The following is a 23,528-nucleotide window of genomic DNA, read 5'->3' as shown; positions in this document are numbered from 1 at the left end:
AGTTTTATTAAGCTGTGTCTTGGTGTTGAACTCCTGAGTTGTGTTCTGAGGTGCATGCTATACCACATTTCAACATGCATATTTAGCCTTTTTTATTTCTAGAACATTTTCTTGAATTACAATGGCTAATATTTGTTCTAATTTATAGCTTTGATTTTCTATTTTGGGGCCTTGTATAATATGTATTTTGTATTTACTTTGCCTTTTTAAAATTACTTTTAATGTTTAAATTTTTAAAAAATGTTTTTTCATTTTCTCCTTTCTCTTTTTCTCTACTATTTGTGTGGTGTCTCCTCTTATGTCTCTTCTAGTTGAGCCTTCATTTCTGATTCTTCTATGGGTTCACTCAGGTTTCCTTTTGTGTTTTCCTGTTGCCCAGCTCTCTCAGTTAAGAGCTGTTCTACTTATGATTTATGTTGCCTTTTTTCTTTTCTATTTAATTTTATTTATTAATTTTCTTATTGTTGTTCAATTAAAGTTGTTTGAAAGCCTTTGTTCCTTATGTTAGTTTGTTCCATAATATTAGGTCACAGTTTTTATCTCCTTTAGGCCATATTTTTCTGTTGTATCTTAATTTTCTGTAGGCTGGCTTTTTATGTTCTCTTTTTCTTACAAAACCATTGTATTGGGTTTGATCAACAGCCCTTTTCTATGGCTCATATTTATTTCCTATGCATTTTAAGTGTGCACTATGTAACATTTTAAAATTTCATTAGCTCTGATGATTATAAGCTCTGCCTTAAAACCTATTAAATTATAAGCTGTTATAAATTAGGCACTGTATCTTTTTCTTTAGCGGTATGTTGTACTCAGGATAGTGGTCTGTCTGGGTCAACTTCTGCTGACACTGTGGCTTTCCCTATAGGTTAGCAATCTCAGGTATTGTAAATTATATGTGTTATAATGTAATGTTTTATAATGTTTAGCTATGTTATTGGGTATCTGTAATGGAAAGGTAAGTACTTTTTAAAAATACGCACTAAACAGCTTTCGGAACTGAATTTATGGGTTCCCCCCTCCTTTCCAACAAAGCAACCTAATTAATGTACAGGATTAGTAGTGCTACTTGGTACTGGAATGTTTGTATTAATTAGGTAGCCCTGATATGCTGTTGCTGTTTCCTTCCTTTCTTCTAGGTTAAATGGAAACCACCCTTGGGAGCTGGATGCTTGTGTAGCCATTCTATCATATCAGTGAATTGCAATGAGTGGAGGAGGAGAGCAGCCGGATATTCTCAGTGTTGGAATTCTGGTCAAAGAAAGATGGAAAGTGGTGAGTGTACATATCAGAGGTTGGGGAGAGCGCATTTGGGGGGTAATTTTTAGTGTCTTGATTAAAAATAACATTTCATTGTGGAATAATACATACATTGCTTTCTAAAGCAGTTATTTTCAGTTCTTTTTTAACCTATGATTAAGTTTGGTTTATGTTTTAATTCTTATTCTTGCTTTATATAGTAGTAAATTTTTCTAACCTCTGATACCTAATACTGAGTAATGTAAATAATAGTACACTTAGGAAAAGAACAAATTTTTTAAAATATAGTACAATGAACTGCTTTTTCTTTTTAAACCTTTTATTAAGGAAAATTGTAAGTATACATAAAAATAGTGACAACTGATATAGTGAGCCTCTTATGAACTCATGCTGCAGCTTAAACAGCTATCAATTTATGGTCAATCTTGTTTTATCTTTTTATCCCTCTCAGAATATTTTTAAGCATATCTTTTCCCTTAGCCTTTTTCTATATGTACTTCAGTAGGTATCTCTATTGATTTGAGAGATAGACAGACATTGATTTGTTGTTCCACGTATTTATGCATTCATTATTTGATTCCTATATATTCCCTGACTGGGGATCAAACCCACAACCATGGCCTATTGGGACAGTGCTCTAACCAACTGAGCTACTGGGCCAGGGCCCAGTGTATATCTCTAAAACGTAAAGATTTCTTTTTAAAATATAATCATAATATTATTATTAGTATACCTAAAAAAGTAATAATGTTTTAATAGCATTAAGTATCTTTCTAGCTTTCACATTCCCGATTGTTTTCTTTTAAGATTTTATTTAGAGAGAGGGCAAGGTAGAGAGGGAGGGAGGGAGAGCAACATCGATGTGAGAGAGAAACATCAGTTAGTTGTTTTTCATATGCACCCCAACTGGGGACCTAACCCACAACCTAGGCATGTGCCCCTGACTGGGAATCAAACCAGTGACCTTTGCTTTGCGGGTTAATGCCCAGCCAGCTGACCACACTGGTCTGGGATGCCTTGATTGTTTTGTAAATTATTATTGTTTTAAATTGACTGCGTTAGGCTGACATTGCAAGGTAAAATTATATAGGTTTCAGGTGTACAATTCTATAATACATCATCTGTATGTTGTGTTATGCATTTATTGTCCCAAGTCAAGTGTCCTTCCATCACCATTTATTCCCCCTTACCCTCTTCTACCTGCCTGTAGCCCCTTTCCCTTCTGATAATTACTATGCTGTTGTTTGTGTCTATACTGTTGTCTGTCTTTTTGTTTTGCTTAATCCCTTCACCTTTTCCACTCAGCCCTGCAACTCTCCTCCCCTCTGACAGCTCAGTCTGTTCTCTGTATCTATAAGTGTTTCCATTTGTTTGTTTATTTTGTTCATTAGATTCTACATGAGTGAAATCATATGGTACTTGTTTTTCTCTGACTAGCTTATTTCACTTAGCATAATGCTGTCCAGATCCATCCAAGCTGTTACAAAGGGAAGATTTCCTTCATTTTTACTTCTGAGTAGTATTCCATTATGTAAATATTCCATAGCTTTTTTATCCATTTGTTTACTGATGGCCACTTGTGCTATTCCAAATCTTGGCTATTGTAAATAATGCTGCTATGAACATAGGGGTACATACATTCTTACAAATTAATTATTCTGGTTTCTTTGGATATATTTCTAGAAGTGGTATTACTGGGTCTTATGGCAGTTCAATTTTTAATATTTTTGAGGTCACTCCAAACTGATTTAAACAATGGCTGCACGAGTCTGTGTTCTTACTTACAATGCATGAGGGTTCCTTTTTTTCCTCATCCTTCACAACACTTGTTGTTTATTGATTTATTGATGATAGCCTTTCTGACAGGTGTGAAGTGATAGCTCATTGTGGTTTTAATTTGCATCTCTCTGATGATTGATGGTGTTGAGCACTTACCATATGTGTATTGGTCATCTGTAAGTCCTTTCAGGAGAAGTGTCTATTCAGGCTGGTCCTTTGCTCATTTTAATTGGATTGTTTGTTTTTTTTGGTGTTGAGTTTTACAGATTCTTTATAAATTTTGGATATTAACCCCTGATCAGATGTGTATCAGTGAATATGTTCTTCCATTCAATGTGTTTTCTTTTCATTTTGTTGATGGTTTTCCTTTTGTGCAAAAACATTTTAGTTTGATATAGTCCCATTTGTTGATTTTGTTTTTTGTTTCCCTTGCCCAAGATGATTTATTGGAAAAAGTTTTTAATGATTTGAATCAAATTAACAAATGTTTGGATTTTGCAGTTGGTGATATATCACTTAGGGTTTTTTAATTTTTAGGGTTTTTTCATTTTACTTACAATTTATTAGTTGGAGAAACGAGACCATTTGCCTGTACAATTTCCCATGAGTTGGATTTTTCTGATTGCTTCCATGTGGTGTTAACGTGTTTCTCTGTTATGTGGTTTATGTAAATTGTTAATTATATATAGAGGCTTGATTAAATCTGAGATCAGATCTAATCTGAGGTGGCAGTTTTTCAGAAAAGGTATTGTAAACTTTCAAAAGGAGGCACATAATGTTCGATTGCCCATCATTTTGTGGTGTTAATGCAATGGATCATCATTGTGTAGGTCTGTCAGTTCATTAGAAATTGCAGATTGGTGATACTCTAGCATTCTTTCATTTATTAAAGTACATTTATAAAATACATGATGATAAACATTTCTCATCATCAACTATTTGATTACTTGAGTTACAATTTGATTAGGAAAACAGAATAAGTGCTTGATTCTTTTTATTAACTTACCAATTTTCAAAATAATGAATTGGGCCCAGGTTGGTGTGTCTCATTTAGTTAGAACATTGATGGTCCCATAAACTGAAAGGTAGCGGGTTCGATTCTCAGTCAGAGCACATGCCTAGGTTGTGAATTTGGTCACTGGCCAGAGCATGTGTGAGAGGCAACTGACCAATGTTTCTCTCCCTCCTTTCCCCTCTTCTTAAAAAAAGGAAATCAATAAGCATGACCTTGGGTGAGGATAAAAATATATATAATGAATTGGTTCTCTAGTGTCGTCTGAAAATGACCAACAAGATTTTTAAAAATATAATTAAGAATCATGGATTTCAGCCCTGGCTGGCGTAGATCAGTGGATTGAGTGCTGGCTGCGAACCAAAGCATCACAGGTTCCATTCTCAGTCAGGGCACACATGCTTGGGTTGCACGCCACATCCCCAGTGGGGGCCATGTGAGAGGCAACGACACATTGATGTTTCTCTCTCTCTCTTTCTCCCTCCCTTCCCCTCTCTAAAAATAAATAAATAAAATCTTAAAGAAAAAAAAAGAATCATGGATTTAAAACAAATTTAATGTGTTCTAGTTCATTGTATTTATTATCCTTATTGTTTGCTCAAATTGTCTCATTTAACTAAGGGGGCACTCTTCAAGCTGTCTTCTGAGTTCTCTTAACATGATCCCAACAGTCTTTTGATGGCTTTTTTTACCCTAGTCTTGGAAACCAAAGTTTTCTTCCATTAGCAGGTCTAGCAAAGCTATTTTAATTGTTTCCTTAATCTAACAGACTAGAAAAAGAAAATTCTTCCTTTAAAAATAAAAATTTTGTTTTTATGGTACAGTGTTTTGCTGATTGGCCAAATCAATAGGTTTTGAAAATTTACTTGATTAAGTATAAGTAAAGGACCATGTTATCATCATGGACTGGTGCAGAGAGAGTCCAAAAATTGGTAGTCTTTTATGTAAATCAGGAATGAGTATTGCTTAGGTGAGAGCTTTTAGTAAGTATTTACCATAAAATAGAAATAGCAAAATTATATATAATTTTCTAAATATCAAAGACTAATTAGTTTCCATTTAGAATTTTCTAGTAATTTTGTGTGTGTTTATTCTTATTTCCTATACAGTTGAGGAAGATTGGGGGTGGGGGCTTTGGAGAAATTTACGATGCCTTGGACATGCTTACCAGGGAAAATGTTGCATTGAAGGTGGAATCAGCTCAACAACCAAAACAAGTTCTGAAAATGGAGGTTGCTGTATTGAAAAAACTACAAGGTAAGTTGCTTTGTATGATATATCAAACAATTTATAATTTCTTGTTATCTTTCTGAACCTAAATTACATTCTTTAACTATTCATTAATATTCTGGTGCCAGATTGGAATAAACATGCTGAGTACTTTTTTCTTAGAAATGTTATCATTAACTAATGATAATAGAAATATTCATTATGTAGAATAATTGGACTTTGAGAATTCATTTTCATGGTAAGTAAGGATGAAAGAGAATGAGTTTCCTGAAACATTTTGTTTTAGAAAGTGTTTTCATAAGTCTGTTGTAGTAAAATATGCCTTAAAAAAACAACCAAACATAAATAACTCTGAGTTGTTTCTACTGGTACCTTTGGGTGTTAAACATGCTTTTGTCACACGAATAAAACTGCCTTCAAATCACATTGCAGAATGGAATGGAAATACTACTGTTTGTTACATGTTGAATTCATTAAATTCAGTTTCATAAAATAACTCTTTCTGGCACTGTCTTTATTTTTGAAGTCTGTTTTACTATTTGTGTTCCTATTTCTTTTTTATTAAAAAGATAAATAATTATTTTTCTGACATCAATTCAGTGATTTCAACCTTGAATATATTGCTAGTTTGTGTTTAACCTTTGTATTTTCAGTTTAATGACATGTGATATTTAAATGTTTTATCTGAATCAAAATTAAATAAAGGTGATTAGCACATTAAGTGATCTTGTTAAGCTCAAGAAGGACTGATATTGTTATGAGACTTTTATCAATATCTAAGAGAATTTAGTACTAACATATAGAGCAAAGGAAGTGGCTGTAATTGGTGGAAGTAACTGTAGATTGTAGAAATATCAAGGACAAAATACTATGTAGTCTAGACCCTCACATTCTTGTATAGTCTTTTGGGTGAATGTGTTCTCTTTGTGAATTCCTGATGTTTGGAATTTTAGTCAGTTAATTTCTATTAAGTTAATGAAATATGTATTATGTATTCTGGCAATGTCTCTTCTTTTAATTTTGCCCTTTGCCTTAAGCTCTCTGATTATCCTTGTTTTTCTATCAGTTGGCTCATTTAAGTAGAATGCAATGCTAATAAAATTATAGATTTAATAGTTATTTTTGGTGCAAACTTAGCTCTACTGAAAGATGGGAAATCAGAAAGACAGTGGATAGGCACCCATTATCACTACAAAAAAAAATAAAGGATAATTGGAGAAGGAAGAATAGGGAAAAAGATGGCATTCTCTTTTTCTCACCTTTTCTCCTTTCTATTTCTTTTGAGCTGTTCTCAGCTCAGTCACATAGAAACCACAAATGGGTACAGCTGGAGTTACCTCTTCCTGAGGTTACAGATCCTAGGAGATCTGCTTTACTCTCAGCCAAGCCCATGAAGGGTATGTCAGCATCAACTTGTCCTGGACAACTTCACCTGCCTTTCTCCTGCTTGACCCTTCCAGGTGAGGCAGGATAGCTTTGTAGCCCTTTCAGTAGGTTGTCTAGACTGTTTTGACCATGTTTTACTCAAGATTCTAAGTGATAAACCTTGAAGACCAGTTTAATACCTTTTAATAGATGAATTAGAGACCCTTGGATGCTAAGTTTCTCCTTTATATTTTATACTATTACCTAAAATATTTTTCCTGTCTGCTCATAACCGCATGACATCCTATTTCTCAGAACCCTGCACTTTCCAAAAATTAATAGGTTTTTAATCTGCTGGTATGTATTTCAGTGAGCAGCCCTTGACTTTCTGTTTGGCTTCCTAACTTATGCCTTCTGTGTACTTACATGCCTCAGCTTCTTTTTGTTGAGCATGCTTTGGAATCTAGACCCTTTTATGAACAATTTTATGGGCCTAAACTGCTTTTGTCTTTCAATGGGTATAATTACTTCTTACTCAGTGACCCCAAGAAAAAGGCTAAGTATTTAAGGGAAGGGTGTGTATATATATATAAACCAGAGGCAAACCCTTTATAGCAGGGGTATCAAACTCATCTTCACCAGGGGCCACATCAGCCTCTCAGTTGCCTTCAAAGGGCTGAATGGAATTTTAGGACTGCATAAATGTAACTACTCCTTAACAGTTAAGCGAGAGCTAGGTGCTGCTGCTGGGTAGGAACAAGGTGTGGGTCCTTGTAAAACAAGGTGGAGGGCTGGATTCAGCCAGTGGGCCTTGTGTTCGCCACCTGTGCTTTATAGGATTGGTTGCTTTGAAATTGATACCAATTTTTGATAGCTGGCATAAGGATTTGTTTCTTTATAAGATAAAAAGATACTTTATGATCAATTTAGCCCTAACCCTAAATTTTGTTCCTTTTAATAAATCAATCCCCTTTTCCAAACTTCTCATAATGTCTTTTCCTGGATTCCCTCAGTTCTCAATTTTCTCTCTGTTTTTCCTGTACTTAATAGCTCTAGATTTCTTCAGGTCATACATAACTTTCATCACCAGTATGTTCGTTTCTCATTGGTCCTAAAGTGTGAAAGCCTTAGCATTCTACCCTATCTTGTCTTCTGAATGACCTTTCCTATGCTACTACATCAGATTATTCTCTTTTCAAAGCTCTCTGAGCTATTCTAGATGTATCTTACAATTCTCTATTGAATCAAGACAGAGATGTGTTTGAATGTTTTAGTCACTTATAAAAACTAAACCATTTGTCGATAGGCCTGTTAGGTAGTGCTTCTCCTGTACTCAGTTATCCTCTAAAGTATCTCTAGTAAATAAAACCATAAAAGTTATTAGTCTTTTCCTCTTATTAATATCATTGTTCATAGATACATTTGGTGTACCCATTTATTTGTGTTTCTTCCTTCTCTCCATTTGTGATTACCCTACCTTCAAACCTTTACTTTTCAATTTATTTGCTTTGAACTTTGTGTAAAGGGGAAGGCTAATTGCTTCCATAGTCTGATTCTTGACTCTCTCTTCTCTCCCATCTTAAACAAATGTTTTATAGTGACTTCTTATCTATCTTCTGCATTTTTACAATCTCTTGAGCTGTATGTCACCATACCACTTTAAAAAATACAGTTTTATGTGCGGTGCTGGTGTAAGAGGAAAAAATATTCTGTTCTATGATTTTAACTCTGATCACCAGTAATTGTGCAGTATGCCAGGAACCTAGTACCATCGATACTTTTAAAAAGTTAGATTTCCATTACAATCTTGATAAAATTTGATACATATTTAGAATCCTGCAAGTGAGATAGGCAAATTTTAAATTTTATTTTTCTCCTGATTTTTTAATTATGAAAAATTTCAAATATATCAAAAAATGAATTATATGATAAACATTCATATATTTACTACTCAGTGTCAGGTAAGTATCAGTATTTGACCAATCTTGTTGCATCCCTGTCCTACTCCTTTAACATTTCCCCCTACCTTGCCTAGAGTATTTAAAAAGTAATCCTAAACAAACACAATCTATAAATACTTCAGTATATACCTCTATCTAATAGTTAAGGGCTCCTTTTTTAAAAAAATGAAAATATTCTTTATAGAATTATCAGACAATTGTCTGAAGTATCAGACAATTAGGGAATTTGAGGGTTTCAGGTGGTGGGTGTTTGGAGACATATTAAAATTTGACAGATATAAAATTTGACAGCCTGTGAGAGCTTTATTGATGATTTTGTGGATTCATTAAATTTCATCTCTTGGAACATAGAAAGTCTTAGCCACTTACCCTCACACACACAAGAAATGGTTTGAGAATATATTAGATGTAGTTTATGTTATATTTTATTGGTTATGCTATTACATTTGTCCCATTTTCCCCGATTTATTCCCCTCTGCCCTGCACACCCCCTTCCACCCACATTCCCCCCCTTTAGTTCATGTCCATGGGTCATACATATAAGTTCCTTGGCTTCTCCATTTCCTATACTGTTCTTAACCTCCCCCTGTCTATTTTGTACCTACCATTTATGCTTCTTATTCCCTGTACCTTTTCCCTCCATTCCCCCACTCCCCCAATAGCCTTCCATGTGATCTCCATTTCTGTCATTCTGTTCCTGTTCTAGTTGTTTGCTTAGTTCATTTTTGTTTTTGTTCTTTTAGGTTCGGTGGTTGATGGCTGTGTATTTGTTGTCATTTTACTGTTCATATTTTTTATCTTCTTTTTCTTAGACAAGTCCCTTTAACATTTCATATAATAAGGGCTTGGTGATGATGAACTCCTTTAACTTGACCTTATCTGGGAAGCACTTTATCTGCCCTTCCATTCTAAATGATAGCTTTGCTGGATAGAGCAATCTGGGATGTAGGTCCCTGTCTTTCATGACTTGGAATATTTCTTTCCAGCCCCTTCTTGCCTGTAAGGTCTCTTTGGAGAAATCAGCTGACAGTCTGATGGGAACTCCTTTGTAGGTGACTGTCCCCTTATCTCTTGCTGCTTCTAGGATTCTCTCCTTCGTTTTTACTTTGGCTAATGTAATTATGATGTGCTGTGGTGTGTTCCTCCTTGTGTCCAACTTCTTTGAGAGTCTCTGAGGTTCTTGGACTTCCTGAACTCTATTTCCTTTGCCAGATTGGGGAAGTTCTCCTTCATTATTTTAAGTTTTCAATTTCTTGGTCTTCCTCTTCTCCTTCTGGTACTCCTATGATTTGGATGTTGGAACCTTTAGAGATGTCCTGGAGGTTCCTAATCCTCTCCTCATTTTTTCAAATTCTTGTTTCTTCATTCTGTTTTGGTTGAGTGTTTCTTCCTTCTGGTCCACACTGTTGATTTGAGTCTTGATTTCCTTCCCATCACTGTTGGTTCTCTGTACATTTTCCCTTATTTCACTTAGCATGGCCTTCATTTTTCTATCTAATTTGGGACCATATTCAAATAATTCTGTGAGCATCTTGATTACCAGTGTTTTGAACTGTGCATCTGATAGGTTAGCTATCTCTTTATCGCTTAGTTGTTTTTTTTTTCCTGGAAATTTGATCTGTTCTTTCATTTGGGCCTTTTTTTTTGGGGGGGGGGTCTTCGTGCCTATTGTGTAGAAGTGGGCAGAGCCTTAGGTATTCACCAGGGCAGGACAACTCTCATTGCTGCGTTGTGATGCCATTTGTGGGGGAGGGGTCTGAGAGGGTAGAATGCTGCTTGCTCCACTCTCTGCTGGTTTTCAGTCACTTCTGCAGCTACCCACAAGCAAATTGGGCCCTTCTGGTGCTGATTCCCTGGGTGGGTGGGTTTGTGTACATTCTAGGACCTTGTGGGTCTCTCCAATGAACTCTCTTGTGAGGCTGGAAGTTTCTCCCACTGCATCCTCAACCCCCACAGGTGTTTTGATCAGAAGTTTGAGGCTTTATTTCCCCATGCTGGAACCCTGGGTTGTGTGGTCTATCTTGCTCCCCAGTTGTTCCAAATGTGGGACTGCCCAGTCCGCAATTGGCTGCCTGACCAGGTCCACCACCCGCTGCCTTGCCCAGAGTCCTCTCCACTTTGCTGCCCACCTCCACCCCTCCTACCTGTCTGGATGGATGTTTCTTCTTTAACTTCTTGGTTGTTGGACTTCCATACAGTTCAGTTTTCTGTCAATTTTGGTTGTTTTTGTTTTTAAATTTGTTGTTGTCCTCCTTTTGGTTGTATGAGGAAGCAAAGTTTATCTACCTATGCCTCCATCGTGGCTGGAAGTCTTTAGAGGTAGTTTATGTTAAACTTTGGGAGAATTTGTAGGATCTGTATTATTTTTTAAATTATTGTTATTTTTTTTAATCCTCACCTGAGGATATTTTTACTGATTTTGGAGAGGGAGACAGACAGAAAGTGAAACAGAAACAGAGAGATAAACATTGATTGGTTGCCTCCTGTGTGCTCCCCAGCCAGGGATTGAACCCACAACCCTGACCAGGAATCTGACTGCAGCCTTTTGCTGTACAAGGTGATGCTTCAATCAGCTGTGCCACCTAGCCAGGGCAGGATATGTGTTGCTGAAAAAGTGAAGTAGCAAGGCTGTGGAAATGCCTCAGATGACCAATTTTAAGAATGGTTTATAGGGTCTCATTGGAGAGGAAGCCCGTGTTCCAGTTTTTCTTTAACTTTAGTTTTTAGAACTATATTAGGTTCACAGAAAAATTGAGCAAAAAGTACACAGTTCCCATATTAACCCCCTCACCTCCAGTTTTCCCTGTTATTAACATCTTGCATTAGTATGGTACATCTGTTATAATTGGTGAACCAATATTGATACATTGTTATTAACTAAGTCCATAGTTTACATTAAGGGACTCCTTTTTTAATAACAAACAGTAGTTTTAAACACCTAACAAAATTATTTTTTTTATTTTTTATTTAAGAAATTTTTTAAAAAGATTTTATTTATTTATTTTTAGAGAGGGAAGGGAGAGAGAAAGAGAGAGAGAAACATTAATGTGCAGTTGCTGGGGGCCGTGGCCTGCAACCCAGGCATGTGCCCTGACTGGGAATCAAACCTGCGATGCTTTGGTTCGCAGCCCGCACTCAATCCACTGAGCTACACCAACAAAATTATTTCTTAGTATCCTCTAAAATCTAGCCATTGTTTAATTTTTCACAATGTCTAAAAATTTTGTAATTGACTTGTTCAAATCAAGATTCACATACACATTAGGCACATTACATTTGATTGACAGATCTATTAAGCATCTCTTAATCTATAGTCTCCCTGTCTTTTATTTCTTCTTTGGAGGGGAGGGCAGGGAGCACTACTATTTAGTTGTTGAAGAAATTGTTGAAGTTCTTCCTCCCTGGGCCAATATGGCTCAGATGGTTGGAGCATTCTCCAGTAGACTGAAGGAAGGGTTGTGAATTCAGTCTGTGGTTGGGGCATGTATACAAGAAGGCAACTGATCAAGATTGATCCTCTCTCTCTCTGTCATTCTTTCAGCAATGAAACAATATTGTTGGGTGAGGATTAAAAAAAATTTTTTTTAGAAGGAGGAAATAGTTGAAGTTCTTAGTTTGATAGAATAGTCCAAATTCTGGATTTGGCCAATTGCATCCTTGTGGTGTCTTTTAGCATGTTCCTCTGTCCTCCTTGTTACCCGTGAACTGTGGTAGTCAGATTAGAGGCTTGATGAGATTCACATTATTTGTTGTCAAGACTACATTGCCTAGATCCATTGTTTCCATAGGATTTTTTAGGATTTTTAGGATTTTTTTTCATTCCTTCCAAATTTCAGAACTGGACTTAATTCCACAAAGTAGAACTTTATTTTGTAAGTTCTTTATTCCCTCTGAAATATAGTTACTATAGAAGGGCAAAATGAAGCCTTGATTTGTCTTCTGTATTATTTACCAATTTTCAGAATAATGAATTGTGTCCTTATGTGACCAGTGAGTTGTTTTTGTTTTGAGTATCATTATGAAGTCATGGATTTTTAAATATTTAATTTCAAATCATTGCAGTCATTATTGTTTTGATGCTCAAATTTTCATGTCTTGGGTTAGTGGAAGCCCTTTCAAGTTGGCTGCTGTATCCTTCTGACATAAATCCAGTGTTACTTGATATCATTCTTGTCTTCTGGCAAGAAATGATATCAGGTATTCACATGTTTCAGGTATTCTTTGAACTTTCAAAGTTGTAGTTGGGATCAGGATCCCTCTTCTAAGAATCCTGTTCCTTGTGTCGGGAGACAGTTGAGACCACAGTATGGGCACCAGAGCACTAATTGTTATTGGAGCAGCATACTTTTCTCAATAGGTCTTAATAAATTCTAGATTTTGTCTGGTTTATTCTTATGTGGACTTTTCATCTTCCTTGCATTGTTTATATTGCTTCATTTCATTTCATTTCATTTCTAATTAATTAATTTTCTCACTTCAGGATATTTTTATGGATTTTAGAAAGAGAGCAAGGGGTGGGGAAAGAGAGAGAGACACACATACACATTGATGTGAGAAAGAAACATTGATAGGTTGCTTCTCATATGCATGCCATTGAACCTGCAGCCTACGTATGTGCTCTGACTGGGAATGGAAGCCTTTTGGTGTACAGGACGATGCTCCAAACAACTGAGCCAGCCGTCTGGCCAGGGCTGTTTATTTTATTTTTTAAATACTTTCATGTTCTCCTTTAAATTGCAAGCCTCTTAAGGGCAGGAATTACATATGTATAAATTTGACTTTTATTTTATGCTCAGTGGCAAAATGATAGCACAAAGCACCTTTGTATTTACTGATAGTACACATTTGTAAATAGAGATGTGGGAGAATAGGATAACATAATTCTTCTATTTCTAATTATTTTTTCAAATGGTTCATTGTTTTTCTAAGAAAAAGAAATATTGAGTTTCTAGAGTAATCTATTAAAAATGCTATAAATACCGGTCACTTGTGGGTGACTAGGGCTTAGATTCTCAAAACTGTGTTATATAGATGTCAGCTCTTCATTTGTATAAATGATATCATTTGAATCTTCCAGAAAATGATTTCTATTTGGCTCAGAAGTTTTTAAATCTTTGCATATAGGTGGGTCTAATGTTTTGGGAATTCAGAATATTGTAAAATTACTATAATTTATACTTAATGTATCTTTTCATCAAAGGGAGTTGTTCTAGGATCTTTAAAAGTTTATATTTTGTTAACTTGCTTCTAATTGGTTTATAAATACATGCCTAAGCATAAAAAAATAGTTCTTTAAAAATGCTCTGTAGATCATATATCTCACTAATTCTTATGTGTGCTCTTTCCATAATGTGTTCAATCTAAAGAAGTCTATTGTATTTAAAAATCACTACTTTAAATCATTGAATGACTAGAAAGTTGTCCTGCCTTTCTGTTCTGTTTTAGCCCTCTGTGTCATGTTGTGAATGATCAGAATATCTTATCTCTTGTGTTCTTTCAAAGCACCAATTCTCAGTCAAAGTAGTTGGGAATTAATTTGTCTTGCCCCATATAAATGCAGAGAAAAACAACACAGCCCATAAAAAAAGTGATTTTGTTTTGACTTTTGAGGACTTTTATTTACTCTGAGTTGTTGGTCTTAGAGAGAGAGAGATGATTTTATTTTATTTTATTTATTTATTTTTATTTTATTGAAAAAAAATTTTTTTTTACTTGGAGACTGCAGAACACAAGCCCTCCTTGCTTGAAGTCTCCAGCTACTGCTGGGAAGTATGACTACTCCCTTTCCCTAGTATTAAGAATGTAAGAAATACGTAATTTCTTTCCAGTATAGAAGACTGTCTATGAAAGTTACTCCAAAGTTGCTTGCCTTTGTAAAGGCTCATTTGTTCCATCAAGATCCTTGATTACTCCTTTTGTGAGAGAGCCTAGTTGTCAAACTCTGGGACCTAAAAGGTTAGGGAGAAATCCTTAGCCCCTCCTTCATTGTATCCTTTAACCTATCATCTGCCCTTTTGCTTGCTTCATCCTGTGTTTTTATCCCCCAAGGTAATTTTGCTTGCCATAGTTAAGTTTCACCTGTTTTATTAAAGAGTGTTAGGAGATCTTTGAGAACTTTATTTGTTCAGTGTATTCATTTTTTAACATTTACCTAGCTGGGATATTTAACATTGTCTGCCAGCTTGGGGATTTATCTTTTCATTATTCTACTTGGGTTTAGAAAAATGACACATAGGAACCAGAATAGGTCTAGGTTATTTTAAGGAGCAGAGATTCATTTCCTTGAAATAAAATATAATGTATACATGTATCTTTGTGAGTACATATACACATACGTTTATATGGGCTTTATATACACAAAAAAGTATGGAATCATACAGAACTCAGGAAGCCATTGGGAATGGTTTTATTTGGGTATTGGAATTAGAGGTACCAGAAAAGGAAAGAATCTTTTACTTTCTTCTTTTATACTCTTGGGTGCTTAAATTGAAAAGAATAATGCAAACATTTTTATAGTAAAAATAAAATTATAAATATCTCAAAATTTATCCTTATTGTTTATCTTTTCTTTAAATTTCTGAATGTTTGAAAATACATGGTAAATTAGTGTAATGTAATCTAATTTAAAAGTTGTTTTGGGTTGTGAACATACTTTATAAATGATTGGAAATATTTATGGGAAGATCTATAGCAGTGTTTGCTTACTGTATACTAGGAACAGAGCTATTGAATGGTAAACTCATTCATTCCTGTTTTAATATCTTATATCTATCTTCTATTTAATGCATGTATAAGACTTCCCTCCATTTTGTTTACAACCTTTTTGAAGGCTATAAATGTTCACAGTAAAAATTTAAAAATAAGAAAATGAAAAATCAAACAGAAGAATAAGGTAAAAAATAAAAGTTTTCTTTCTTGCCCTGACTGGGGTAGCTCAGTGGATTGAGCATGGGCTATGAACCAAAGGGTCACCAGTTCAATTCCCAGTCAGGGCACATGCCTGGGTTGTGGGCCAGGACCCAAATAGGGACACACGAGAGGCAACCACATGTTGATGTTTCTCTCCCTCTCTTTCTCCTTCTGTTCTCTCTAAAAATAAATAAATAAATAAATCTTTTTAAAAAGGTTTTCTTTCTCTTAGCTCCTCACTCTCCTCCAAAATTAACCACTATTACTGGTTTCTTGTGTTTTTTTCCAGACACATTCAATGCATATTATAAACCTATTCATTTATTCATTTTGGAGAAAGAGGAGAAGGGAGGGAGGGGAAGAGAGAGACGTTCCACTTATTTATGCATTTGTTGGTTGATTCTTGTATGTTTCTTGACCAGGCATCAAACCTGCAACCTTGGTATATTGGGACAACACTCTAACCAATTGAACTACCCAGCCAGGGCTATTGTAAATCTGTTTATCCGCACGCACGTGTGTGTGTGTGTGTGTGTGTGTGTGCGCGCGTGTGTGTAAAATCTCCCTCCTTTACTTATATCCCCCAACAACATGTGGACTTGTACTTGTATATATACTGTTCTGCAACTTGATGTGACTCCTTAGATTCAGACAGACTCATTTTCTGTGCATCTTTATGTTCTGCAGTAGAACATATAATGATTGGATCATGTTACTCCCCCGACTTTGCTAAAATATTTCAGGGCCTTCCCTTTTCTCAGGTAAAGACTATCCACCTTAACATGGCATGTTTATTTTTAGTTTCTAAACAGTTTATCACCTCTTCAATCTGCTTCCTTTGTCTTATGCTTTGGATAACTCCTACTCTCTTTTTTCCTTTAAAAAATTTTATGACAGGCCTAGTATTTGTAAAAATCCACAGGAAAAATAAGATTTAAAGAAATGAAGCAAAATACGATTAAGAGCTTCACTTTTTTCCTAAGCATGCAATATCCAAAAATATATATGCTTAAAAAATGTGATTCCACTAGCTTGCCTATTCTCTTTTCCTAGATAAAGTTATTACAGGATTTACTTATTTTTATTTTTTAATTTATAATCAAAGTTATACAAATAGTTTAAATAGTCAGTCAGTTCTACAGGGTTTTTTATGAAAAACAGTAGTCCAGGTTCTGGTTCCAGATAAGATGGAGTAAGCATACTTCACCCTGTCTCTCCCACTGAATGCAGCTATAAAACCTGGACAGAATGCTTGGAGTGACTATTTGAGGACTCTGAAAAATAAATAGTAGGAGGCAGATTGAGGAAGAAGACCAGAATTCAAAGTACCAGTGAACCAGTGGTGAGTTTATAATTTTTTTTCTTCCAGTATGCCCTGCCTGAACTTAACGTATCCTGAAACTTGGAAATGAGCCTTGTTAACATGGACAGAAAAATCAACCGACGTCCTCTAGTTCTGACTCAAGGAGCAGGAAAGAGTTTTCCTAATGCTCAGAGAAAATGTGGCAATCCCACATCCTTTTCTTTTTTTCTTTTTTTCTTCCTTTTTTCCTTTTCTTGTTCTCTTGCATCCCAGGCCTCAAGCAACGCTTGGCAGTGGCTGTAGTGGCCTTAATGAGGGCAGTTAGGAGCCTGTTCTCGGAGGGAGGGGAACCTTCCTCTAAAATTGGAGGAGCTGTGGTCTCAAGAGAGTGGAACAAATTCCATTGCTTTTCTTCTCCCTCTGCTCTTCTGCTGATTAGTCCTTCCTTCTGACATAGTCCTGGGAAGTATACAGCAGAGTGTGGTTAATGAAGCCCACCTCTCTGTTGGAAGGCTGAAAAACGGGAGCCCCAGGGAACCGGAAGATTACAGGGAAACCACTTAAAGTTGATTATGGACTGCTGAGTGGACTTCCAAGTTGTGCTTGTGTGAGCCTGATTCTAAACAGCATAAATAACTGTTGAGGGCTGAATTATGGGATAGACCAACCCAGAGCCCCAGACTGGACACTACGTGGGACAGTTATGGAGCACAAAACTGAATTGAAATTGGAAACATAATCCACAGAAGACAGAACTTGAAATGTGAACCCAGGCCCAATTACTGGCTAAAATAAATATACAAACATTCTAAGATGCAAAGTCTCATACCATAGTATTCAAAATGTCCAGAATACAATCTAAAATTACTCAGCTTAAAAAGAATCAGAAAAATCTAACTCATATGGGAAAAAAACAACACAGATCCTAATGCCAAGATCACAGTGATGTTAAAATTATGGCAGAGACTTTTAAAATCGGCTATAATGACCATGTTTCAGTAATGAGCAGGAAATAAGTTTCAGCAAAGAAACAAAAGAACTAAATGTTCCAGGAATGAGTAAAAAGATTAAAAAAAACTCAGCAAAAAAAAAAAAATAGAAGGTATTAAGAACTAAATGGAAATTTTAGAACTGAGAAATACAATAATGGAAATAAAAAAACTAAGTAGCGGGCTCAGTAGCAGAGTGGACATGACAGATTAAAGAGTCAGTGAACTTGAAAATACATCAATAGAAATGATCTAGTTGAAACAATATAAAAAAAAGGTTAAAAGTAAGTAACTACCCTGGCTGGTGTGGCTCAGTGGATTGAGCACTGGCCTGCGAACCAAAGGATCTCTGGTTTAATTCCCAGTCAGGGCACATGCCTGGGTTCCGGGCCAGGCCCCAGTAGGGGGTGTGCAAGAGGCAACCACACATTGATGTTTCTCTTCCTGTCTTTTCTCTCCCTCCCCCCTCTCTAAAAAAATAAATGAATAAAACCTTAACAGGAAAACAAATAACTAGTCTTGTGGACTTATGAGACTATCAATAGTGTCTAACATTTGTGTCATCAGAGACCCAGAATGAGAAGAGACTGTGTGTGGTGTGGCATACAGATTCGAAAGGAAGAAATAAAACTGTCCCTATTCACAGATGGCATGATTGTCTACGTAGACAATCCCAAGGAATACCACAAAAAATTACTAGAATAAATGATTTTAGCAAGTGATTTAAGGTCAGCCCACAAAAGGCAATAATAATATTTCAACGTACTCATGATAAACAATTGAAAACTGAATTTAAAAAAAATTGACAATTGCACCCCCAAAATGTAATGTTTAGGTTTAAAGTTAATAAAATATGTATTTCTATGCTAAAAATTATAAAACCCTTATTAATAATAATCAAAGAAGATCTAAGTGGAGACATGTCATATTCATGAATTGGAAGATTCACTGTAGTAGTGATGTTCATTCTTCCCAAATTGATCTATAGATTTAAGATATTATCAAAAACATACCAACAGTACTGTTTGTAGTTACTGATAAACTGATTCTAAAATTTCTATAGAATGGCCAGCGATCTAGAATAACCAGATTTTGAAAAATAAAAGTGTTGGAAAAATCAAACTATGTGATTTTAAAAATCAGTACAAAGCTACCATAATCAAGATTGTTATATGTATTAACAAAGAGATAGACATAAGATTGATGATATAAAATAGGGGTTCCAGAAGTAGAACCACACCAATACGGCCAATAATATTTTCAAAGTTTCTTAGTGATATAGGAATAGTCTTACTAGTAAGTAGTTTTGTAACATTGGACAACTACATAGAAAAATAATGCATCTTGACTTAAACCACGTACATTATACAAAAATGAACTGAAAATCTTTCACACATCTATGTTTGAAATATAAGGAGGTATGGAAGAAAACAAAATTAAATGATGGCATTTCCTTTGATGGTTATCTAGAATGAAGAGTTTGGAAACTTGCATCTGCCTTTGGCTCCTGGTTGAGCTACTTAGAACCTAGGGGATTGTTAGATGGGCGTTCTCATGAGAGCTGGAAGGATCCTTTGTATTTTAGATTCCTTGGTGGAATTGTTTTTCTTGGGTGCTTTGTGTAGAGGTACTTTGTCTACTGTTCACCTCTTTTTGTATCACCATTAACTCAGTCAAGCTCCAAGCTCTATGATGCATTTTAATCCAACTAATCTATTGAGTTCTCTGTAATGCTTATTCTTTGTTCTTATGAGCTATCTGTAATGATTATTCTTTGTTCTTATGAGCTATCATTTTATCTTACATTGTCTATCATAGTCTTATAATATGTTCATTTCTTTCAACAAGGCTGTAAATTCTTTGAGAACAGGGCCTAGCTTTATTATGCTTTTCTGTCTCCCATGGTGTGTTGGTATTTCATGAGTTGTTGTTATTCGGGTGGGTGTGGTTTGTTTGTTTGTTTGTTTTTGGTGAGGAGTAGTTAAATATAAGGAGTCAAGGACAGATGGAAAAGGAAACTAACACTGGTTTTGTGGTGTCCTTATTAGGATAGTAGTCCATCTCTGCAGAATCTTAGTGTTTACTAATTTGTAAATGACCTGGAATTTGTTCTTTGAATTCTAGAGCATTCCTGTGAGTAGATTTGGGATTCTTTCAGCTCAGCTTTTCACTTTATTACTAAATGGCTTTATAATTGAAAACAGAAAATTATTGATACCCCTTTATGATTGTTTTACTTTCCTCTAGCAGCAAGTCATGTAAAATTACTTGCCTTGTGCATGATATTGTTACTCTTATTAATATTTAATGCTGGGAGGTAGACCACTGTACTCCCACCTGCCATAATTTTAAGTTCTTGATTTGAAAGCATTGAGAAGGGAACAGAAGAGTAGGCAGAAGCTCAGTTGTCAGAACCAAAGAATGAGGTCAAGACAAAACTAACAGTAAGGGTGAATGCATGATGGCATCCAGAATATTGTTCTGGATAGAGCTCCATAAATGGTTCCTGCTGAACATAAGGGAGAGAGGGAGGTGGGCTTGAATCTGTAGGTGACAATTAAGTGGTGCCAGTATTATGGAGAGGAAGAATATAGTGGCAAGGGAGTTAGTGAGGCCCTTAAAATATTTGTAGAACACAGAGACAAAGAATTCCAGTGAAACACTCTGTGAGATATCCTGGGTCTCGTGAGTGATGTCCTAGGTCAAGGTAGTCAGTCACAGGAGTGGACAAAGAAGGGGTAGGCAAAGGATAAGAACTAGTAATTCATAAAAAAAGGAAACCTAAATAATCAACTGATAAAAAGATGCTCATCATCACTGGTAATGAGAGAAATGCAAATTATAGCAAGACACCAATTCATACCCATCAGATTGGGGAAAAAAATTGACAGTATTAAGTGTTGAGAAATGCATAGAGAGATGAGAACACCCTTGTGTCCCAATAGTAGAAGTATAAATTAGTACAACCATTTTGGGAAGCAGTTTGTATCTATCATATAATGATGGTGTTAGCAACCATTTATTACTATGTATGTGCCAGGTATTGAGTTAAGTGTGGTTTTAAAAAATACTATTTAATTATGGTAAAAGTTACCATAACTTATACATCATTTTATAATGGAGGAAATTGAGCCTAAAAGTGTTAGTTTGTCCATAGTTAAAAAAAAAAAAAGTGAATAGTAGAGCCAGAATTTTTAGCTTAGATCTATCTCATTCCAAAATAGTGCTTATTACCACTAGTCTTTAATGGTAATAATATAGAGCATATATTGAACACTTCCTATATGCTAGACAGTATATTAAGTATTAGATGTACTTTGGCTGATTTCTCCTGTACAGTAGCCCTTTCAGTTAAGTGCTATAGTTACTCCTTGTTACTTGTAGAGCTTAAGTAACAAGCTAACAAGTAAAAAAAATTATTATTTAACTTAAGCAGTCTTTAGCACATATAGTTTCCTCCACACCAAACTGAAAGATCAAGAGGTAGATTAGGTTTTATGTATATTTTGATTTGGGTTCTGACTCTTTTCTTCTCAGTTTTATTGAGATACAGTTGACATATAACTCTATAGTTGTTAAGGTGTACGATGTAATGATTTGATATATTGCAAAGTGATTACCATAAATTTAGTTAATGTCCATCATCTCACATAGTTACAGTTTTTTCTCTTATGAGAACTTTTAAGATGCACTCTTTTAGCAGCTTTCAAATATATAACATAGAATTGTTAACTGTAGCCACCATACTGTATATTACATCCCCAGGACTTACACTTATTTTACAACGGGAAGTTTGTACCTTGTGACCACCTTCACCTATTTTCTCCCACTCCTCACCCCCCACTTTTGGCAACCACCAATCATGTTTTTGGGAGCTTATTTTTTTTAGAGTCTGTGTATACGTGAGCTCATACAGTATTTGTCATATCTGTCTTATTTTAGCATACCTTCAGGATCCATCCATGATGTCACAAATGGAAAGGTGTTATTATTTTTTATGGCTGTATAATATTGTGTATATATCACGTTTTTCTTTATTTATTCATCTGTCAGTGGACACGTAGGTTGTTTCCATGTCTTGGCTATTGTAAATAATGCTTCATTGAATGTGAGGTGCAGGTCTCTTTGAGATAGTGATTTCATTTCCTCAGGTCTCTACCAGGGGGTACCCCGAAATGGACTACATTTATATAAAATTGTGTATTTATTTTTACATGTTTAAACTTCAGTCACCTTCAAAGTACTCTCCATTTGATGCAATACACCTATCAAGACTTTTTTCGATGCTTAAAACAGTTTTTGAACTCATCGATTTTGATGCCTTTTAGTGCTGCTTTTGTTTTTTGTTTTACCTCTTCCACATTGGCAAAACATTTCCAATGTGATATGGGTTCCTAGAACACTCACAGAGTGTTTCACTGGAATTCTTTGAGGACTTTTTCATCCAGGGAAACAATAATGAAAAAAAGTTGTTTGGGGCAAGATCAGGTGAACACGGGAGGGTAGGGGTCGGAGGGTCATGTTGTTTTTGGTCAAAAACTGCTGAACGCTCAGCATGGTGGGGGCAGGTGTGCTCATAAATCACCCACATGAAATGGGCAAACATGTTGAAAGAGTCCTCCAAAAAATTCACTGAAGCCAAATGCAACCTCTCACAACAACACCAGCTGGCACACCGATACAGATGCGTTCCTAGAACACTCACCAAGTGGGGGAAGCCTGTACTACAAGGGGCCTGCCTCCAGTAGATAATTCTGTCTTTTTCTTTTTGGTCTCCCCTTGTATATACTCCAAAGGGTAATTGCTGGATCATATGTTAATTCTATTTTTAATTTTTAAAATTTTTTAAAAGATTTTATTTATTTATTTTTAGAGAAGGAAGGGAGGGAAAAAGAAAGAGAGAGAGAGAAACATCAATGTGTGGTTGCTGGGGGTCATGGCCTGCAACCCAGGCATGTACCCTGACTGGGAATCAAACCTGTGACACTTTGGTTCGTAGCCTGTGCTCAATCCACTGAGCCATGACAGCCAGGGCCCTATTTTTAATTTTTAAAGGAACCCTGATACTGTCTTCTGTAGTGGCTGCACCAATTTATTTTCCCACCAATAGTGCACAAGGGTTCCCTTTTCTCCACATCCTTCTAATACTTGTTATTCCTTGTCTTTTTTATATTAGCTGTTTTAACAGGTGTAAGTTGATAATCTCACTGTGGTTTTATTTGCATTTCCTTGATGATTAGTGGTGCTGAGCACCTTTTCATGTACCCATTGACCATTTGAAATCTTTAGAAAAATATGAGAGAGGATCCCAAAAAACCCCAGTATTACCAGTATCTTCTGGAGGGCAGGCCTGTTGTAGTACAGGTTTACCCCACTAGGTGAGTGTTCTAGGAACCCATCTATATCAGTGTACCATCTGGTGGTGTTGTGAGAGGCTGCGTTAGGCTTCAGTGAATTTTTTTTGGAAGACTCTTTAAATATGCTTACCCACTTCATGATGGGTGATTTACAGCTGCCCACATGGTGCTGAGTTTTCTGTAATTTTTGACCAAAAACATCGTGGCCCCTGTGCCCCCATCCTCCATATTCATCTGATCTTACCTGAGGAACTTTTTGTTTCCTGGTTAAAAAAAGTTCTCAAAGAGAAATGTTTTGTGTATGTGGAACAAGTGAAACAAAAAATGGCAGAAACACTAAAAAGCATGAAAATCAGTGAGTTCAAA

At 35.7% G+C, this 23,528-nt stretch overlaps 1 protein-coding gene across 3 annotated transcripts in view; it reads left to right on the top strand.

The window, feature by feature from the left end:
* Positions 1-23,528, top strand: part of TTBK2 (tau tubulin kinase 2) — a 133,602-nt gene that overhangs the window by 19,332 nt on the left and 90,742 nt on the right. For 2 of the 3 annotated variants that reach the window (XM_028505502.2, XM_036032247.1), the window contains exons 2-3: positions 1,137-1,272; positions 5,158-5,305. In XM_028505502.2, the coding sequence (XP_028361303.1) occupies positions 1,204-1,272; positions 5,158-5,305 (217 nt within the window). In that variant the 5' untranslated portion in view covers positions 1,137-1,203. Of the gene's footprint in view, positions 1-1,136; positions 1,273-5,157; positions 5,306-16,743; positions 16,856-23,528 lie in introns of those variants that run through there. The other variant, XM_036032254.1, reaches the window with a different exon arrangement.

This window comes from Phyllostomus discolor, chromosome 1 (genome assembly GCF_004126475.2).
Source record: "Phyllostomus discolor isolate MPI-MPIP mPhyDis1 chromosome 1, mPhyDis1.pri.v3, whole genome shotgun sequence".
Classification (NCBI taxonomy): domain Eukaryota; kingdom Metazoa; phylum Chordata; class Mammalia; order Chiroptera; family Phyllostomidae; genus Phyllostomus; species Phyllostomus discolor.
Note: the sequence above shows the minus strand (reverse complement) of the source record. Positions and strands in the feature narration are given on the sequence as shown.